This window comes from Podarcis melisellensis (genome assembly GCF_964234715.1).
Source record: "Podarcis melisellensis genome assembly, chromosome: 9".
NCBI lineage: Eukaryota > Metazoa > Chordata > Lepidosauria > Squamata > Lacertidae > Podarcis > Podarcis melisellensis.
Window position 1 is genome coordinate 25,794,705 of NC_138541.1, and position 22,425 is coordinate 25,817,129.

The 22,425-nt window shown below is 41.0% G+C and overlaps 1 protein-coding gene across 30 annotated transcripts in view; it reads left to right on the forward strand.

Annotated features, from left to right (window-relative positions):
• The window catches only part of ANK2 (ankyrin 2), a 333,722-nt gene extending 316,258 nt beyond the window's left edge, over positions 1–17,464 (forward strand). For 28 of the 30 annotated variants that reach the window (XM_081924696.1, XM_081924705.1, XM_081924714.1 and 25 more), the window contains 10 exons: positions 602–733; positions 1,478–1,618; positions 2,952–3,231; positions 3,961–4,237; positions 6,538–6,630; positions 7,145–7,228; positions 8,670–8,834; positions 10,256–10,435; positions 12,605–12,696; positions 15,206–17,464. In XM_081924696.1, coding sequence (XP_081780822.1) covers positions 602–733; positions 1,478–1,618; positions 2,952–3,231; positions 3,961–4,237; positions 6,538–6,630; positions 7,145–7,228; positions 8,670–8,834; positions 10,256–10,435; positions 12,605–12,696; positions 15,206–15,389 — 1,628 coding nt within the window. In that variant the 3' untranslated portion in view covers positions 15,390–17,464. Of the gene's footprint in view, positions 1–601; positions 734–1,477; positions 1,619–2,951; positions 3,232–3,960; positions 4,238–6,537; positions 6,631–7,144; positions 7,229–8,669; positions 8,835–10,255; positions 10,436–12,604; positions 14,413–15,205 lie in introns of those variants that run through there. The other 2 variants (XM_081924707.1, XM_081924706.1) reach the window with 2 other exon arrangements.
• Positions 17,465–22,425: the final 4,961 nt, after the last annotated feature.

A 22,425-nucleotide genomic window follows, 5' to 3' on the forward strand; every position in this document is an offset into this window, starting at 1 on the left:
GAATGAAAATAGCTAATACCGTACATGTAGTTGAAGCTACAAATAGTCCCTAGGTAATACACAGAAGGATATTGGTTTCACAAGAAAGGCAAGTAATTAGCAAGGATGCACCAAACAATTCTAGACATATCTACTCAGAGGTAAGTTTTATTGAGTCAATAGGGCTTGCTCTCAGAAAGCAGGCATAATAATGAAGCCTAACAGATTAAATTTAAGTGGGACAGAGAGGGAAAGTGAAGTGGTGGGTGATGCCATCCCATCTTCAAAATCCGCACAAGTTTTTCAGGGAATAGGATGGATATTTGATCCTTTGAATTCAGTTGCAGCATGGCATATTCTGAGGTATCTCAGGAAAAAGAAGGGGCTTTGGCTTCAACAGATTCAAGGCTTCCTCCAGCCTGCTCCCAGAATGCTACATTTCTGGGGCTATTGCTTAACCCTATAATGGCTTAATCTTATAAATATCTACTCAGAAGTAAGTCTCATTGTTTTTATCAGACTTTGCTCCCAGGTAAATGTTAAATGCACTTAAAATAGGTGTTAAGTATTTAAAAGGAAATGTGTGACTGTTTGAAATTATTTTAATAATGTGCGTTTTCAGAGCTAGCAAGAGAACTGGATTTCACAGAGGAACAAATTCATCAGATCCGAATTGAGAATCCTAATTCACTGCAGGACCAGAGTCACGCACTGCTGAAATATTGGCTGGAACGTGATGGGAAACATGCTACTGGTATGCTCAGTTTTAGTAGATGCCTTCATTTTCTTGGCAAAGGAGCCTAGTGAGTATACATGTACTTCGCTGAAGTGCAACACTGACAAGAATTCACATGCACAATACAAAGGGGAAAGTGGCAGTACAGTCCCACATTTCCACCCTCTTTCCCCACTGCCAGTGTTGACATCTTTGGTTGACATTCTCACAGCTGTTGTGAAGGAATTGAATGGCCCTGGTTTGCCCTTGAGCTATGTACAGTTTGCAAAAAATGTCTTCGTAAGAGAGGCATTCCCCCCCCCCCAATAAATTGATGAGAATGGCAGACAAAAAGCATAGGAGAAATTTATGACACAGCACCACTCACAGCAGGGTGAGGAGCTGCCAGCTCCCAGTGACCCCCAATAAAGTCCATTTGCAGGCACAATTTGGATTCAAACCTCACCTGTAAATGGACATTTTTGCTCTGCAGGCAGGACCTCAAAGGGGGTTGCTGTAACTGCTGGTCAGCAGATGTAGCAAGCCTCTTTGAACTTTTATAGGTGGACACCCTTGAGTTATAGGTAAGTAGCCTACCTTTCCAAGTGTTTGGGGATAACCTCAGGGCGGACAGAAGAAAAAGGCATATATTTTCATCATTCATCTCCAAATTCAAGGTGCTAATGCAGACTTCTGAGTTATACTCTTTTGCTGTGTGAATCTGGAGGACAGGGAAAAGAGCACACACAGCTCAAATAAAGTCTGGTCTCTTCTGTATCACAGATTCAAGCCTTACTGAGTGTCTTACAAAAATAAATCGTATGGATATTGTTCATCTCATGGAGAACACCATGGAAACATCCCGAGACCATAATCGCACCTATGCAGAAATTGAACAGACAATAGGACTGGATCATAGTGAAGGTAAGGGTGAAGTCACACATCTCTGCTCACTGTTTAGTAACTTGTCGGCATTGATGACACAACCATCAAAGCTCTGCTTATTGAGAATTCAACCTGATTTGCTTGCACAAAAATTAGGCAGTGGTTAGATTATAGACAGTCTTTGTTGATTACTCATCCTGTTTTGCTTGTGGGGAGTTTGTTTATTCCACACTTTTCAATGCATTTTCCTGTCGCTTACCAACCCTCAAGGTGGCAGATTATTTTTTTTAAGTGAATTTGCTGCACTAGGGCAACAGCGCCTTTTAAATCTAAATTTCTGATATATGCTTGAATCCCTCCCACAAGTTAGGGACAATCTGGAGGCATCCAAAGACGGAGCATTCATACAGAGCACATTACATCAACAATGATGCTTTTCAGTATTACCAGCTTAGACACTCAAGGTGTGAGTCATTCCATGAGTGTCAACATGTCTGCATGTGTGTTGGAATTATCTCTAAATGCTTTTAATGCTAAGCTTAGCAGGAGGCATGTGTAGGATAATGAAACACTAAAATATCAATATACAGCACAAATGGGAACATGCTTAACTGGAAGGAAAACTGTTCAGGTTGCTGTCTGTGGAAGTTTCCTGATGGTAAGAGTAGTTAAGCAATGGGGACAATTACCTTGAGGGGCGGTGGTATCTTCTTCACTGTAGTTCTTCAAACAGAAGCTAAAGAGTAATGTCCTATGGATGCTCCAGCTCCGGGCTATCTGGATCAAGCTGGGGGTTGGCCTCTGAAGCCCCCTCCAACTTGATGGTTCTACGCTCTATGTCAGCAGACATTTATGTATGTGTTTGTGTGTGTGGTGCCTCTACATGAAACCTAAGGAAGTGGGAGAAATTTGATTCAGTTCACACTTCAAGATGAACCTTCCTACTTTGTTTATTCCAAACCAATACACAAAAGTGAAACACAGCGATCCTTTGAAATTCACACTTCTGCAAATTATGCAGTGCGGCTCTCCAGCCAAGTAATTTGTATGAGGGTAAAGTGTGTATTAAAATGCAAATATTGGGGGAAGTTGCTTTGCAGAAATATGTATATTAGGCAAAAAATTCATGCAATGGAGAAATTTGCACTAAAATAATGATGAATTTCCAGGAGCAATTTTTTAAAACAATTGCAAGCTGATGTGGAAATGCATAGAATTTAAGATTGGAAAAACAAGAAACAGAGAGAAACCAAAACTGACAGATTTGCCTCTCCCTACTCAGCACCACCACAAATCTGCATGTAGATGTAAACTGAGCAGACCTTCCTACTTTACATGGAAAGACCAAATAATTGTTTTTACCTTGCTGTAGGTTTTTCTGCACTCCGTGAAGATCTGTACAGCACAAGAGATAAGAAGGAAGAAGAGCATTCTTTTTCTAAAGACAGTGAGCCATCAGATCACCCTCCCCTTGTCTCTGAGGAAGACATTTCTGTGAGTTACTCACCCTTGCATGACGGCACACCTAGAGGTGAGGCGGAACTATCCATTACAGAACTCCTACGACAAGCACACAAGGAGCGAGTGGAAGCTGAATTCTCAGGGAAATCTCATGCGCTGCCAGAAGATTCATCTACTACACAAGAATACTTGTAAGAATCCCAAGATTGCAGACCCAAAATGATGGCATATTGCGAGAAATGTACCGTACGCTCTGTTGACCTCTATAAAACACACACACACATGCACTATTTAGATTCCATATATTATGTTTTCTGTTTCACAAACAAAATTGATTTAAGACACCTGCTTTCAGAGCTGCAAGTTCTTCATGCTCATGCATTCAGAGCAGACACACATTAGAAAGTGTTATATGCTCAGTCAAATATGAACTCTATGTGACTATAGACATACGTCAGTTAGAGAAATTACTGAGCCAATGAATTTCCAAAGGAGAAAAGAGAGAGAAAAATTAGGGGTTGTATCCAATTGTATCCCTCAACTCATGGAAGGATTTTTCCTCCAGTGGAGTCTATGAACAGAAGGTAGAGGAGGATTTTTTGGGGATGGGTGACCACCTGGGACTGGGAACACAATTGCACTGCCTTGAGTTCCATGATGGGAGAAAGGCAGGATATAAATGTAAGGAAATAAAATATGAAAACATAATAGGGAAGTTCCAACATATTTCCAAGCAAGAATGAAGAGTGTTGAACTGTTAAGAGCAAGGATGGAGAGTGGTCCTCCTAAGGTTTATATTAAACTAATGTAAACCTTAAAGTCATGTTGAATATTTACCCTGAAATTCGTCTGTATGCTTATTCACTAGAAACATAGAACATATAATAATTAGGTACCTTGAATTCAACTTTAATTCACAGTGTCACAACTTCTGGAGCAACACAGGCACCAAAAGGAGAAAAAGCAACAAGCATTCCCAGTGAAAAGTCTGAGGGCTCTACTGCAGGCTCTGAGGATCTTGAAAGGCCATACCTTCATACCCCAACATCTAGTGAACGAACAGATTCACCCATTGTGCAAGAACCTGAAGACCACCAAGAAGATCTTTATCCAAGGAAAAATAGTCTGGTGATTGTGGAATCAATTGATGAACACCCAGAAGAGTCAGAAAGATATGAAGAAGAGTTGCTGGAAAAGGTAAGTGTTACCGCTCGCTTGATGAATCATGAGGTTACTCCTGCACACATCTGAGGAATTATTATTCAGGGGAGTAACATCTTTAATATGATCTTAGTCAGTACCAAGGAACAAAATGTATGAATAATAAATACCAATGTTCCCCACGCACAACTGGCCAAAAACAATTCCAACTACAAACAGAATATAAATGAAAGAAATCTGCCGTTGAAAGCACAAAGCGGTAGGTAGCACAGAAGGGAAAAAGTAGACAGAAAACTTCTGTCAACTAGGTTAGAACAGGATGAACATGGCAGCAACCCAAAATAAAATGTTCTAGAATGGATTCATGAAAGAGAATCTATTGCTAAAGAAATCCTTTGGAAAATAATAGTGAATGTCCTATATTTAGTACAACTAAGGGCTTCATAGGGGATGCAAGTGTTGCTGTGGGTTAAACCACAGAGCCTAAGACTTGCCAATCAGAAGGTCGGCGGTTCAAATCCCCGCGACGGGGTCAGCTCCCATTGCTCAGTCCCTGCTCCTGCCAACCTAGCAGTTCAAAAGCACGTCAAAGTGCAAGTAGATAAATAGGTACTGCTCCGGCGGGAAGGTAAACGGCGTTTTCGTGCGCTGCTCTGGTTCGCCAGAAGCGACTTAGTCATGCTGGCCACATGACCTGGAAGCTGTACGCCGGCTCCCTCGGCCAGTAAAGTGAGATGAGCGCTGCAACCCCAGAGTCAGCCACAACTGGACCTAATAGTCAGGGGTCCCTTTATGGGCTTCACAGATGCCATTTTCCCCTGTATGGAGGTGATAGGAACCTATAAGCTGCTCTATACCAAGTCATTGGTCTCTGTAGCTCAGTATTGTCCACACTGACCAGCACAGGCTGTCCAGGATGTCAGGCAGGAGTCATTCTCAGCCCTTCTTAAAGATTCTGGAAACTGAACCCAGGATCTTCTGCATGCAAAGCAGATCCCCAGATCTCTGTGTAGGGTTGGGTGGGGTGGAGATGCAAGAAATGTTTGGAAGCCAATATGTGCCTTTCTTTTTGGTGTACATGCAACAAACAAAACATTGAGGTGTTGACATCCTACATGTCAGCGTTCCTCTTCATTTGTTTTACAGAGAGGTCATTAGTGATTAATGGAAGCTCTTTGGCTCTGTCCAGAATTGGACCTGCCACATGCAACTATTTCACACAAACAGAGAAACAGCTTATTTTTTGCCAAGGCCAATTATGAAATTTGGACCCTATCCTACTTCAAATTGGGTGTGTCAGCCAAATATTATTCAGCCCACCCCCCTCCCCAAGCCCCTGCATCCTGTCCTGCTGCCCCTTTCCAAGTATCTGGCAGTGGGGAGGTTTGATGAAGGCGTATCTGAAAGATTTGCATTCCCCTTTTCTCTCACTAGCATCTCTTGTAAATACCTAATGGCAACATCCCAGACATCAGGACTTCTAGGAAATAAGGTGTCTGAGGATGGGCATCAAGTACCCTGGAAACATGCTCCAATATTCTCTGTATCTGGGATGCTGCTGAGTATGCCCACTCTGTGGGTTTTATGCACCCAAAGCATGTTGTTTCCAGGGCACTTGCTGAGGACAATCTGAGGAATCCTGGGAAACTTTACTCCCTGGTGCACGGAATGCTGCCATTGCAGCATTCCAGGTGGTGGGAAGGAACGGAAGAGGCACTCGATTTGCGTTCCAAACCAAGTCATGCACTTCAGCAACAACGCTTGAGCTCACATTGGTTTTGTCCACATATAATGCTGACCATATAAACCATGGTTGGGGAAATTAACTTCCCCCATGAAGTGACTGGTCTAGCATTATACATGAACAAGCCTTTTCTCTCTCTTTGACTTCTCTTGCCCAGGTTAATTTCCCTTAATAAAAAAAATGTTTATAGCCAGCAGATATTATAGCCAGCAGATATTTTTTTAACAGTGAATTGTATGCAAATGCTTTTTAATTAATTAATTAATTACAAAAGCTTTTCTCTGATTAGATTTATAGAGAATGAAAAGTTTTTGGATCGTTTCCAAGTTATTCAAGCACATTGCACCTTAGCTAATATGTGATTTCAAATAACAACAACAACAACAAGTAATAGTCTAGATGGCATCACACATTTAAAGGCGATTTTAGTGTCTCATGTTATGCTCAAGGGAAGAAGTAATGCAGCTTCTGTTAAAGCTGTGAGCATTTGTGTTGTTTCCATTGTGCTAATAGAAGAGGGGCCAAATGCTGTTCATTCACAACATGCTACTATATCTGTATGATAAGAGCCATGCTTCCATACTTCCACTAGGAGCTAGCAGAGGAATTAGGTGAGCTGGAGGCCAGCTCAGATGAGGAAGAGATGGTAACTACCAGGGTCGTTCGCCGCCGGGTGATTATTCAGGTACAGGAGTGTTGAACTACTGCACGTGCCAGTGGCAATTATGTCCTGGTTACACCTCTAGGACCCACCCTTTCCCAAATTCCTGTTCCTGAAGCAACCCCTTGGCTGGTATTGCACTGATGAATTTGGCATGTTCCTGAATAATGCATGTCTATTGAGTAACATAGATAACTTTTTCTACTTTGATTTGGGAAAGCTTGGAAGAGAAAAGAGAAACCCAATAGGGTTGTTACCCAATGTGCATTTTGAGGAAGAATGTCCCATGCCCCACTAAGAGTTGCTGCTTCAACACTACTTCCTATTAGGTCAAATGATTTCTGTTTGCCTATTAGTTCAAGGTTTCTTTGCATGTTTTTAAATATTGGTTTGCAGAACCTTTAATGGAGTTTTAACAACTATGCTTCAATGCTTCCTGATTCATTCATTTCCCCCTTGCTTTAATCAACTAACCTCTTTTGTACAATTTATTTAAAGCAACCACTTTAATTTATGAATTTTGTTCTTTGACCAACAGTCTGATGATATGCCCGAAATGCCACCAGAAGCTGTAACAGAGGAGCAGTATACAGATGAACATGGCCATATTGTGGTGAAGAAGGTACAATTTAACATTAAGATGTTGACTTAATGGGAAATGCAGGAAGAGCAGGGGTTTTCCTTTGTAGATTAAAGCTACACTCGGGCCCTTTTGTGTGCCATGGAGTTAAATTAAAAGAAGCCTACAATGAGACTCCTTCAGTGTCTGTTAATGATCGGGTTTTTTCTGGTCTGTGTCAGTTTCACATATATTCTATCCTGTTTCTGCATCTATTAGCATTTTTTGCACAATTCTTCACAAAATGCATTTTTGGTGCACATCTTACACTAAAAGATGCATTTGGGTACCTCTTCTGAGTCAAGAACTGCATTACACAATTTGAAGAAGTGTGAAATAATAATTGCATTCAATTCTGTATATTAGTCTGGGCAGTGCAGATTAGGTGGGTCTGCTTAAAAATGCAGACTGGACTAAATCCTCGAAACTCCCCCCGTGTACTCCAATAGTAACATGGAAAGCATCTCCAATGGGAATTGGACACTTTAGTGACATTCCTGGCCCAAACTGCAGACTAACGTGTTGATATGTGCTCATTCCACATGGCACGTCAAGGACGAGCTGGCACAAACTGGAGCAGCAGTGGCTGTGACAACTACTGCAATAAAATTTCTATGCGGTCACAAAGGAAGCCACAGTTGTCAGTCTGACATAAGTTACTTCTATGATGCCCTGCAGAGCACCTTTGAGGCCTAGTTAGTAACCCAGGAACACATTCAACAGCATGAGTTTTCCTCTATATCAGGGCTTTGTTGGTGGAAAACAATATATCAGAATCAGTGTGAAGGTTGGTAATAAAAGTATCCAAGGCTGCAATCCATGCACACTTAGCCTGGATAACACCAACTGAGCGCAGTGGGGCATTTGTGAGTAACCATTCTAGGATTGCACTGCATGGCCAGTTTGCATGGTACTGCACAGATATGTGTCAAACTTGCTCATCAGTTTTGCAAGTGTGATCTGGGAGATTCTGCTAGGTTCTTGATACCAAATACTTTCTGCAAGGCTTACTCTTTCGAAATAGTTTCTAAACTAATAGGTTATTGTATTTTAGTGTTTTGTTGGAAGCCACCCAGAGTGGCTGGGGAGACCAAGCCAGATGGGTGGGGTATAAATAAATTATTATTATTATTATTATTATTATTATTATTATTATTATTATTATAAAGATACACTTCCAAAGGAAAATAATCCATGGTCTGACTGGGAGGCCTAGCCACTATTTAAAGTTCATTGGAATTAAGGTACTTAGGCGAACTGATTTTGAACATCTAGCCTTTCATTTACCGCGTATTACCTGCTAGTAGAATGGATATAGTGATGCCTCCAGCCCCTTTGGGAAGGGTTGTTCTGTTTGCAGATGAATAGAAGATGCTGCACTTACAAAATTTTACATATGACTGCTATTGTTTTAAAATGCTTAATAATGATGTCATTCCATTAGGTCACTAGAAAAATCATCAGGCGATTCACTTTACCAGATGGCACAGAAAAGGAAGAAGTTGTGATGCAAGGAGAACCTCAGGAGCCTGTTAAGGTGGAAGAGGGAGATGGATATTCCAAAGTCATAAAGCGAGTTGTGCTGAAGAGTGACAGCGAGCAATCAGAGGTTAGTTAGATTGATTGAATGAGAAATGAATTAGGAAAGCTAACAGTAGTATTACCTCAAGAGAGTTTCTTCTGGCCATTGTGTTTAAGAGGGCCTTTTCATACATGTCCTGGGTTTTAAGGTTGCACATGTAGGGGCAAGTTGTGATCTGTAGATTGTGAAAAGCAAGTAGATGAATCCAGGGCATACCCATTTCGAAATCTGCAAATCATGTTTTCTAAATCCCTTTGCTGCTGGGAAGATCACTGGCATTGGGAGAACATTGAACATTTCACTCGGGAGGGAACCTTGAAAATGTCCCTTCAGTCTAAGTGTTGCACTGAGGGTGGAGGGTTAGGGAGGAGGTGGAATGAGTAGTATCCTATTGAGTAGAGAGATGTTTTCTCCAACATCTATTCTCATACATGTCTGCCTTATTAGAAATCCCTGTTTCTAACTAGCAAGTATCATGACCCCAAACCCAATTGATCACAGGACTTTAAAGAAGATATAGAACTCGACAAGACTCCTTGATGTCAGCACAACCAGGTCATCAAGGAGTTTGGGCTTCCTTTTTTATCTTAAACCTTTTCAGACCCAGGGCCTACTTTTCACCCAGACCTGCATTGGGGAACCCATTCCTTAATCTTTTATCACATATTTGCATGATGATAGTGCTGCTCTTGCAACAAACCTTGAAACTGGCTGCGGCCCACTACTGGGTCATGACCCACCAGCTGAAGACCAGTGATAAAGGCCTTTTCAGCTTCCATAAAGCCTGTGATGGCCCCAACTCTTGGCTGAAAGAACATTCCCTATAGCTCAGTAGGAACTGCCCAGGTCCTTGACTACTTAAAGAAGCCTACCTTGACTTGGTCTTGGCCCAAGCCCCAAGACCAAGAACAAGATAGCATGTGGGTGCTCTGCTAATGGGATCTTCAGCTGACTGGCCTACTCCTAAATTCAAGGTACTCACATTAGCCGGTGCCCAAAGCTGTTTCTGCAACATGCAGAGAACTGCTCTCTTGGCAACAGTCAGATTCAGACGGGGAAGTACAAATAGAAAGGTCACAGAGCATTTACATCTTATGATATGCATAGTGAAACTGCAGGAATTGAAGTTTTCATTTGGAAGGAGTTTGCCATATGATTTGTGATGTCTACATCAAGCTAAGACCATCTGAATTCCTATAGTAAACTGATTTCACATCCTGGAAGAATTTTTGTGAGGAAATTTAGGATTCATTGATTTCTTGCAAAATTTTGCAACCAGGACAAGTTGAGCATATCTTTAAATTTATGTATTATGTTCACTTAGAATGATAAGCCAAAACTCAGTATCATTCATTTCAGACATTAACTAAGCAATCCTTGTTTTGAGCTCTCCTTAGTAGTGTGTGCTCACAATCACACAACTTATCCGTGAAACCTTTCTTCACCAGGTGACCTTTTCTGAGCCAAGTGTACTGAGTGCCTCAGAATTTCAGTCTGAACCAGTGGAAGGCCGCAAGGTCAGCAAAGTTGTGAAGACTACGGTTGTACATGGGGAGCGAATGGAGAAGCACCATGGAGATGCTAGCTTAGCAACTGATCTTCCCTCAGCCAAAGATGACTTTGAAGAGGTAAAATATTGCCTCTTCGACATGTCTTTGGAAGTGTCAGTCTGGAACACCACTGTAAAATCATATGGGAAGAAGAATATACATAAACCGGAGTAGTTTACTGCAGTGAAGTACATTTGAAGCCTTGTTTCTAAGTAAAGTTTACCTGTCCTTTCTAATATGTTCAGAGCAACTCAAAATAAAAAGTGCAAATTAGAAAATACACAAAACCACTAAAATAATATCTATCTGTAAATGTCCTGTATGAGACACCTGATGAGACCCAGTTAATGTTCTAGGAACATCTGATGGTGCCATATTCTTAAAGCTAAGCAGATGTACAACTGATTAGTGACTCAGTAGGATACCACTGGGAGGAAGACCCTGAGGTCTTCTGTAGGAAAATCAAGATTGGAATAAAAAAAAATCAACACATTTTATTTTAATTCAATTGCATCGCCATATCTCAGCTTAACTATCCAGAACACCCTTCCATGATGTCACTACTTTATCTGCACTGCTTTCCAATTATTGCAGCAGCAGACCCCTCCCATCTCACTGGAGACCCTCCGCCCACAAAATACTCATTAACTGAACTCAGGAAACAATCCAGGAGGTTTCTCACCAGAAGTACACTCTCAATATCTCCAGCTCAGTAATTTCCAGTACTCTCATTGGATGTTCCTTTCACACTTAAAATTTACATTTTCCCCTTCTGTCAAAATGGTGGCATAGAAAGACATTCACATTCCTTTTATCACTGCAGTACTTCTTCACACTGTCACACAAGCACGTATTCATTGTGACCTACGAGAATGGGTTCACCTCAGTCTGATGAGACACTGAAAATTAATTATATTAGCTATGTAATTAATTACCATCAAGTACTCAAGCCTCCCATTCACCCCATAAATTGCCTATAAACTGATTCAAAGAAGAATGCTCTGGAAACCAACAAGCTATGGGGGTGATCCTGCTGTTGAAAATCACACAAGACATTCAGTAGATGCCAAAGTTTACTTTATCACGCATTCTACCATACATAATCTAGATCTGATTTAGGGCAAAATCATCTTTACCGCTTGGCAGAATGACGCAAAATGTCCAAAGTAGCTGTGATACCCTGGGGTAGTTTGGCCATTTTAATTGGTTATCATGGTCCACTGTCCATATGTTGACTAAATATTTTTATGCTGTTTTATGGATGTTCTATATTCACAAATTAGGTATCTGAGATTAGATTAATTATGCAGTATATAAAATTATAAATAAAGAAATAAATACAGGCAAGGGATGTAGAGCCTCCGTCCCAGAAGACCACAACTCCCATCATCCCTAGCCCATCAGCCATGTTGGCTATGGCTGATAACAGCTCTAGTCCAGCAACGTATGGAGGGCCACAGGTCCCCATCCCTGATAGACATTGTCTACGCCAGTGTGGTGTAGTGGTTAAGAGCGGTAGTCTCGTTATCTGGGGAACCAGGTTCGCATCTCCGCTCCTCCACATGCAGCTGCTGGGTGACCTTGGGCCAGTCACACTTCTTTGAAGTCTCTCAGCTCCACTCACCTCACAGAGTGTTTGTTGTGGGGGAGGAAGGGAAAAGAGAATGTTAGCCGCTTTGAGACTCCTTAAAGGGAGTGAAAGGCGGGATATCAAATCCAAACTCCTCTTCTTCTTCTTCTATATGGGTTTCCTAGGAAGACATTTCAGAACTGCCAAATGTATCCTGATTCTGGATCTGGCTTCACTAATCTAGGACTAGTCCTGGGGTGAGAGCTGGAAATTTATAACACCTGGGTGGGGGGGAGTGCAAAAATCCAGTTTTTGGAAATGTATTCTGGAGCAGGACTGTGAAGTTCATCTATCGCTACTGGAAATAATGCATTTTTCTAGCAGTGGCAGAGAGATGTAGATTCAGTTGTGACTCCTCAAAATTCACAGTAAGTACAGAAGACTCCTATATATTTCAGACAGTCAAAATGCAATGAATTTGAATCCATGGGCACTCAATGACAAGGTATTTTACATTAGCAAAAGCTGACGTGGATGGTTTGTTGTTTGCTTGTTTTTTGGGTAACTTTCTTTTTCTCATTGGCTCTGGACTTCCTCCAGCATTTCATCAGGTTGGAATATTTAAGCTGTTCTTTAAAATCCTTTGTGGTATGGTTCTGTTTCTTGTTTCACTTTAGGCCCTGAACTATGCAGGTAACAAAATGAAAATTGAAGTCCCTCCTTTAGTAGAGAAAGAGGTCATGAAAGAGGATGGCTCAGTTATTAAAAGGTTTGGGTTGGCATGGCAGTGAACTTCTTAATGGCAAAAGATTAACAAACTAACAGAAATTGTGTGCGAAGTGAAATAATGTCAGCTTTGAATCTCATCACCTTAAGCTTTTCTTGAAAATACTAAGTGATCGGCACTAAGGCCACTTCTCGACTGTCGCTATTTTGCAGGTATGATTCAGTCACATACCTGCACATTTAGGCTGAAAATATCCCTCACATTTTGGTTCGGAATCACTAAGTCAATTTTACATGCTTTGATCTCCAGAAATATGTTCACCGGAACTCAACGCTGGCCCTTTTTCTCTGTAACAAACACAACTGAAGCATCACTAAAAATAGGTTCAGAAGAGGAAATTTGTCTTCTCAAGCTCCCACTTTGCCATTCAGACAGACAAGTGAGGCTGCAGTACATGCCTAGCCAGGGAGCAAGAGGGGTGGTTCTGTTCAGGGCTTCAGCCAAAGCTTTTTTCCAGCTCAGTTTTCCAGCTCAGTTCTGGCACCTCTTAGGTGGGCATCATTGCCATTCTAAGAGAATGAGGGAGAAGTTTTGCTTCAGCCAACTTGCAAGCAGAGCCTTCAAATACTGTTTCCACTTGGTGGGGGGAAAAGTTATTAATACCCTTATTTTTTAGTTAATGTAGAACTAATTGTATAACCAAAACGGCTACTCCAGTGTTCCATAGTCAAATGTTCTGAGGCTGACTTGCCCTAGTATCTCAGCGCTTTGGTTCAGATGTCATGGTTAGAGGAAACATATGAGTAGATACTGGGATAAGGGATAAGTATTCTCTCTACTTATTTCACAATCCACATTTTTATTGCCATTTTGTAATTTCTGTTAAGCTATAGCCTAACTCAGATTACCTGAGAGTAAACACTGAATTCAATAGGGCTTACTTTTGAGTAGACATGGTTGGGATTACATGGTGGTTTGCTTTCCCACCTCGTTTCTTCCCCCTTTGCTTTCCATTTTATGATATCACACATTGGCTTAACATGGGTGGAACCATCATGTTTCCCACTTATGACTTTACCATGACAATAGTCAAGGCTGACAATGTATATACTATGTGGGATCTTGGCTACTTTTAAGACTATACATAATGGTGACTATGTATGTAGAAAAGATGGAAGGATGAAATGGGGACCAAGGAATGGTTTAGTTGCATAAATAAAGAAACCCTTTAATAAAGCAATAAGGGAGTGGGAGGTATGTTAGCTGGTTAGGGAGATGCCGCATTCAAAGAAAATCCAGCACAGCATGGTCCACTCATATCTTTGTCTGCCATGAGGAAGATGATGTGTAGATGCCCATACTAGACCAAAGCGGCTCCCCGGGAAATAATGAGCAAACAGATCCCCCATGCAATATTAAAGTAACAAATGACAGAAACTGTTTTGGTTCGTGTACTTTAGAAAGTCTTAGAAGACAGGGGTGATGTCATTTCTCAAAGCTCCCTTCTCAAAAAAAAAGAAAAGAAAAGAAATGTTTACCACCCACATTCACTAGACAAGCCCCATTTAACAATCTGTTCTCTTTGATGTCACTGTGATATTTACCAAAGCAAATTTAAGATGATGGCTGGAAACAGTCATATACCATGAACTACCTTTTCAAAGGTCAAAACTGTCTCCAGAACAAGTTGGTACAGATCAGTTCTTGAACCAGTCCCCACCCCCACCCCGCCACCGTTGTCACTTGCCATGCGACAAATATATGCCAGCAATTCATATTGCTGGATAAAGGCATTTCCCCAGTGGCTTCCCATCCAGGCACTAAGTCAAGGCAGACTGGCTTATGTCAGCAAAGTGGCTGCATCATGTGCCCCTACTCCATGTCTGGGGACAGTTGACAGTTCTAACTAAGTACTTCCTAAGTGCAAGTATGTTATAAATTTTGGAGTTAGCCTAGTCAACAGGACAAAATGCTAGAGTGAATACAATCTATAAGTTCTTGTCTGTGATAGTGGAAGCTGTGTGAGAACAGTATTAAGCCGTTCACGGCTAAGGATAGCATGGGTCTTAATTGGTGAAGGTAAATCAGCATTGAGAGCAGATGCAGTAGAAATATTTAACAAAAATTATTTCATTATCATCAGGCTAGGTTTAGCACCCTGAAAAGGTTTGCATGGTTATTTCAAGCTCTTTTAATGGCTGTGCATGGAAGCATGTGTTTTTAAGGCCCAGTTCCAGAAGGTGGGCATCTTACCATGTTAAAAAAACAAAACAAAAAAATGAGCAATTATGCTCATTTGAAGTTAAAAAATATATTGTGGTACAAGCTTTCATTGGTGGTATTATTAGCATCAATAATAAAATTTCGTTATTGTTGTTATATTCCACCTTTCTATTAGAATGTTTAAGACAACTCACATCCATATCCTTGCTGCAATCAATTTCATTGGACCTATTATGACTCAAAAACATTATTATTAGAAAAGGGAAATTCCATTTCCTTTTTAGCATATGCTACGATCGCTCACTCTTTACCCTTCATTTCCCTGCAGGACAACAATGAGTAAAGCCAGTACCCAGAAGAGGACTGTGGTTAAGGACCAGTATGGAAACCGTATTCATGTGGAACTGCTGGAGGACACACCAGAAGCACTACCCCGGGATGACCTTCAGCATGACCTCCAGCAACTACTGAGACATTTCTGCAAAGATGAGTGGAAGAAAGAGGCCAAATGAGATGCTGCTAAAATCTCACCCACAGACCAACACACATATCCATTCAATATCCAGAATTCACTTTCTTCTTTTGCTGTAGATGATATAACATAATCACTAGAGGACACTAACATTTCGACTTGGCATATAGTGTAGGGTTGTTTTTCTTTTCAAATATCTGTAAGCTAATTTGTGACCAAAGATAGCATCCTTCATTTGGGATGGTTTGTCTACTAAAAGTCGTTGACTTTGTGCTATACTGGAAACTTGTCAAGATTGCCATCTTTGTTGTTCCTTTGCTTCTGCACCCGATCCATACAAACACAGCTTCTTCCACAGGCCTCTTCAAATCACAATGTATGTGCATTTTTTTTTAAAAAAGGGATGCTAACATTAACATGTAAATAGCTAAAGTGCTTGGACTCACAAGACTGAAAGAAAGAAACACTGCCTTTCGTGACTACTTTTAGGATCGAGAACTACACGGTCTGTTGAAACTGTTGAAGAGCGATTAATTACTCTTCCGTTGAATATACAACATGGATCTACTGAGAAGGAAGCATGTCAGCCTCCCATGTTTATAGGACTTCCAGTTTGTTGATCTCCTTGACTTGAAAGTTTCTGAGAGTCAGGCAGCAACCTCAAACTCCAGCTGTTGCCAGCTGAATGCAGCCACCACTGCTTTATGACTCCTGGGAAACCACCTAAAGATTTCCTGAAGAAATAAATACCCAGTTAGGTATAACTTGCTAGCAGCTATATCTGTGGCACATTTGCATACTGTATTCAAATCTTTTAGACTGGAACAAGAGGCAAGGTGCATTACAAACAAAACAAAAAAAAGCTCTAACTCCTGTAACTTCCTGTTTTCATCACTGCTTTAGCAAACCACGCTGTCTTATTGGTGGTTATTCCTGCTGGCCACTGCACTGTAGATAACTTGATAAGGGAAAAGAAACCCTTTCCCACTCTTAAGAAAGGTTACTCTAAATTTATCACATTCTATCAAGACTGTCTCTTAACCTGGTTTATGCATGTGGCATTGGGAAACACAAACTCAACCCTCTTGTAACCATGTCAACAGATTATCTCTCTCAGCACTGAGCGGAGCTTAACCTTCCATTTGAGATTGTTCTTCAGAGATTTGCTTATGGAGGGATATGAATCCATTGGACATTTGTTTTTTTGTTGTCGTTTTATTTATATTCCTTAACCAACTTTCAGGAATCATCATGTAAATGTCTGCACTTTGATTTTTCCAAGAAGGGCATATGCGACTCTGGAATTATTCTGTGGTCTGTACCTAATTCTAATAGTGGTCTGGAGCTCTGTTGCATTTTAACATATATATGTAATTATATATATTATATATATACATATAAAATGATATACATTTTGAATCAGTTATTTGATAAAGACAAAGTATATTCAACAAGGATGAGTCAAGTCCTCCAGGGTTGATATTTTTCAAAACCTAGCCAGATTTTCCTTCTTGTAAAAATAATAATAATAATTGACTCAGTGCTCAGAATACCGAAAATAAATGTTACAAATGGCACCTCTTCATTTAACTAACCACGTGGAGAGAAAGGAAACGTTTTAGGGTGTTTGGCCGCCTGCTAAGAAAGCTACCCAAAGTGCCATTCTAACATTTTTCATTTTGGTTGGCAAGCACTTGTGACTGCCAAAATGGAAGGAGACCCATTTCAGGACACACAATAGCTCATTTCTCATTATCAAGAACATCACTGGTTGACCTTCAAGACTGGGGCTCTAAAAGAAACGCATTTCTGTTGTGTACTTTGCGGTGCAGATGATGTTCTGTGTAACAGCATAATGGCTATCCTCCTTTATCGGTTTTGATTTTTTGCTGTGTTATCAGAGAACTTGAATACTGTGAGAAGAAGTGATTTTAAGTTGATGAGTCAGCATCTTGTTCCCATGGTGATAACACTAACTGAATATATCTATGAGGGCATGTATTAGTTAAAAAGATTTTAAAAAAGACAAAACAAAACAACAACACTAACAATACATAGCTGCAACGTGTACAATGGCTGATTTAATTAAATAAAAATGTACAAGTGTTAAATGTAGCACTAATTGTATGCCTTTTTTTGGTACAAGTTTAACAGGGCAAACTTAGCAACCTCTACATATTATTATTATTATTATTATTACTATCATTATTACCTCTGCATAACCAAGAATCAAATTTGGTTATTTAATTTAAAGTATGGGAAACAAAAGACACTGTTTATTGTTTTCCATTCATAAAAGAATGGATCTTGATGTTGTCTTATTGGTAGCAACTTCAGTGCATTACTTACTAGGCATGGTGGTTATATTCCAGAAATGATGTCCTGTGTGAGTTTTGTTTCATTGTTTGCCAGTTGTTCTGACATAGATAATCCATAGAGTTGGAGGGGACCCTGAGGACCATCTCGTCCAACCCTCTTGCAATGCAGGAATAAGAAACTGTCCCATACGGGGATCAAACCTGCAACCTTGGCATTATCAGCATCACACTCTAACCAACTGAGCTATCCAGATGGTAACTCTTTTATGAAGATGGTAACATCAACTTGACGGGTAAACTCCTATGCATGAATCCCAATAGGCAACCCACAGAATGTGCATGATCCCACAGGCAAATGTTTCCTCTTTTCCATGATTTTGGGGGCTTATAGTAAGATACCTTAGAAGCATTGACATTAGAATCACAGTTGCACTGTTCTCCATGAAAAGGTATTATGTGTGGGAAAACTCCCGCTTAGTTACAGAAGCATAACCAACTTTTTTTCCTTTTTTTTTTTTTTTTGAGGGTCAGGTGCTCTGATGCTTTTGAAAGAGAGGGAAGCAGGGCAAATATCAAAAGATCTATCCCAGAATATATGTAGTGGTTGGCAAGAATACCTGTTTGGAATCACCAATGGGAGTCAACATGTGCAGGGGTTGCACATGGGATAGAATCCTTGTGCCAAGACACTAGAAAGAGAGAGAGGTCATCGCTCAGTGGCATGTGCTTTGAATATACTACTCAAGATATTCCATCTCCAGTTAAAAGGTGTGGGAGAGGCCTGAGATTTTGGAGAACCAAATCAGAGGACAAAAAATACTGGCCTAGTGTCTTCCTTTGCAGAAGGCGGTTTCATATGTTCATTTGTCATTCTCCTGCAGCCAAACAAACATTTGTGCCACATCTGATTAATGACAATATCATTGTTCTGAGCTATATATTCATTAATAACATGGGGAAAGATGTTAATAAAAGGACGGCCAATCCTGTAGATACATATTTTACAAACAGATTGACAAATTGATCTCATGCTACAGGGGCTTGAAGCAATAAAATGGCAAATAAAGTGTGGTGCTCACATTGGTAACTGAAAGGGAGAGGGGGAAAATTAACTTCTCTGTTGCTGGATTAGTTGCAACTCCTCTCAGGCACAAGAGATGAGTCATGGTGGGGGACCCGTTGAAAACATCTGCTTCAGCAGAATGCGAACCATGAAGAATGGAACAAACGGACACCACAGCTTCTGCGTAAATCAACTGATAAATACCGTATTTTTTGCACCATAACACTCACTTTTTTCCTCCTAGAAAGTAAGGGGAAATGTCTATGCGTGTTATGGAGCGAATGCCTGCGGGTGGTGGTGGGAATCTGCTGCAGTCGTGAGCAAAGGATCCATGGTTCCCCTTCCTTCCCTCCTCCGTGGTTACAAAGCACGGATCCACATGGATCCTCAGGATTTTTGCATTGGGCTACTCCAAACTCACTGTCAGATCACATGTCTGTGGCCACAGCATGAACCACAAAAATCATATATCCACTATTTCGTTTAGAATATTTTTTTCTTGTTTTCCTCCTCTAAAAACTACGTGTGTGTTATGGTCTGGTGTGTGTTATAAAGCGAAAAATACGGTACTATGTGCAGATTTTTAAGTCATCTCCTCTTTAAAAAGGATGACAAGCCACACGTGCGAAGGAGCAACTAGCAGAATAGTTTAAGTCTGCTGATTCATCCTTAGATGTTAGATGGTTGACAGGTAGGTGTCCACAACTGCTGTCAAAACGGCCCACGGGGGGTGGGGTGCACGTGGTCTGTGAGGGAGGGTGGAGTGGACAGGGCAGCGTGTTTCTATGCTCAGTATAGGCCAGGAAAAGGAGTGAAGCAACCACCTCAAGTGGCAAAAGCTCCCAAAGCAGAGAAGTGGCACCAATTTCCTTCAAGATCTTGCTGAAATTTCACATGATCTCACAGAGTGCAACAGATTTCATGAGTAGCCCCTAGCCGCATACAGTCATACAGCAACTTTTACTATCCCACACTAACTATGAATTGCTAAGTTGGTTGTCATTTCAAAAATCTATCATCCTCCCCCCCGCCCCCAAGGGATTGAAAACAGCACAACAGCTCCGGGACTGGTATAATTATTCTACCTGTGTCTGTCTGCATATGCATCAGAGGAGCAAGCAAACTTGAGATGCTGCAGATCCAAGGCCCAGCGCATGTCATTTCCTACAGCTGTGGATTAATGCCACAGAGCTCTCTGCCACTGCAACAAGGAAAGCTCTGGTGGCAGACCCCTTCTCTGCCGAAAAGCATTGCTCATCACTCAGCTGTTCTAAGAACTCAAGAGAGGGAAAATATCCCACTTTCCTGCAAATGTCAACTCCTCACAGCCAAAGACAACCTCAATGTTCTCCTCCTATCTCTTATAAACATTTTAGTCTTTAAAATATTACGTCATTTAATATTTGGTAGAGTACAGCATACAGCTGCATCAGAACTACCCATGACCCTTGTTTATATTGTGCTGTTGGACACAATATGTTGAGAGTTGAGCAACTGTGGACATGGTCAGTGGGGTGCGAAGCCTCACCCTTTCCAAAATGGTGGAAATGGAGCCTTTTGCCAGTAACTGACACTGCAGGTTTCTGGGGGAGAGCGTGAATGAAAAGAGCATGCTTCAGACTGGGAGTCCACCCAAAAACACAAACACTAATGGGATATACCAAGAGCAGAATAAAATGCAGGAAGAAGGGACAGTTCTTCAGCAAGCTGAAGAAAGGGATTGAAGTAATAAAGTTCTGAGCCAAATGCCAATAGCGGATATGACCTTGGTCATTCCGGTTTGATGAATGACAGCTGCACAGGCAAACCCAGAACATCAGCTTGAAATATGCCTTATCATTCATTGCAAACAGAATTAAGACTTTCCAGATAAAGGGATAGGGGGACCTTTGGCTACGCTGGCTGGGGGTGATGGGAGTTGACGTCCAACAAGGAGCATGGTGCTGACAATGCCAAGGTTGCAGGTTTGATTCCCTTATGGGATGGCTGCATATTCCTGCATTGCAGGAGGTTGGACTAGATGATCCTCAGGGTCTCTTCCAACTCTACAATTCTATGATATGGAGGGCCACAGGTTTTCCACCCTGGAGTAAAGTTACTTGACTATTAAGAACAAGTTTGATGAACGGTGGCAATTCAAATGATGTGTCTATTTCTTGCTAACTTCACCAGCATTGTTATCAGAAAACACAAAGTGCAGCACTATAGGAATGAGCGAGGTAGACTGCTATAATTACAAATGACATTTACCTAGCAGAAAGAGGCTAGCAGCGGTGTATTTGTCACCAGAAAGCAATCAGCTCCAAATCACTGCAAATAAATGTGAATAAACAGCCATTGGACAGGTTTCAGAAGTGAGGCACATCATTCTCTCAGTGCCAATGGAATTATCACGTTCAGACCCAGCTTGCGCTCTAGAAGATCAACACTGCCTGAAGGAACTACTTTGCTATGTGCCAAAGGTTCGCATATGAACCATTCTGTTTTATTTCAGCATATTTAAACAGCCCCCATCAATGTTTCGTAGAATATAAAAGAGTGCCTCTCGGTTGGAATTTTGCGAGTGACTCTGTAGCTTAAACCTTTTTAAGGAGAGAGAACAGGCTGACCTTTTTGCACTGTTCCAAATAGGTATGTGCAATTTACCCCATTTCTGTGATCTTTTCACCCCTTGGGGCAGGAGAATGGTGTCTGGAAATGGCAAACACATGGCTCACACATAATGTCTTTAGCATGACAGTCTGCAAGATTGCATTCATCCAGTTCTTTGAAGCGCATGAAAGTAGCATTACAAAGCAAAAGTGAGGTGAAAATGGGATTGCTTTCCTATAACAGCTGTTAAAAGTCAGGATATTGGAGGAATCTACTACTTATAGATGAGATTCAGCTCAGCTCTTGGCAGTCTGTGTATATTAGGGGAAAGTGTGCCTACATTTGTGAAAATAACATAAAAATGTGTATTGGGGAAAATTGATAAAAAAGTGTACATTAGCCAAAACTGCATGCAAATACATTATATATAATTTCTTGCATTTTAAAACAAAAGGCCCACATTGAAGAAAACTAGTATGTCAGGGTTCTCGTTCTGCCTTCTTGATACACATTCACAGCAATATATATAATTAATCATATTTCTAACCCACCTTTCTTTCAAGGAGCTCAAGGTGATACACACACACCCATTTTATCCTAACAACAACCCTGTGAGGTTGTTCAGTTAGGCTGAGACACTCCTATTGGGCCAAGGTCACCTGGCAAATTTCATGGATTTGAACCCTGGTCTCCCAAGTCCTAGTCCGATATTCTAACCACTACACCACATCACACCACACTGGCTCTCGCTAGTGTAACCCCTCAACTGAAGCATAAAAAGCTCACGAAATTATTGCCTGACCAAATTCTTTGACCTTCAGAACCAAAACGACTTTCAGACTCACAATCTGAAAGCTACAGAACCTGTAATATCAGATGCATTTGGATCTAACCCATCTCTTTCCATGAATGCTAGCTATTGACTTATCAAGGTTGCTAACAGGTCCTTGAGAAGGCAGGTGGCACTGCAAGGCAGTGCATGCTGCCTTTCCAAAATGCTTGATTTTTCTCTGCAGCGGTCTCAGATTACAAAGCAGGTTCCCGAGTGGAATCTCCATGGCAAGCCAGTGGCTCTCATTATTGGCTTGCTTTAAATATGCCCT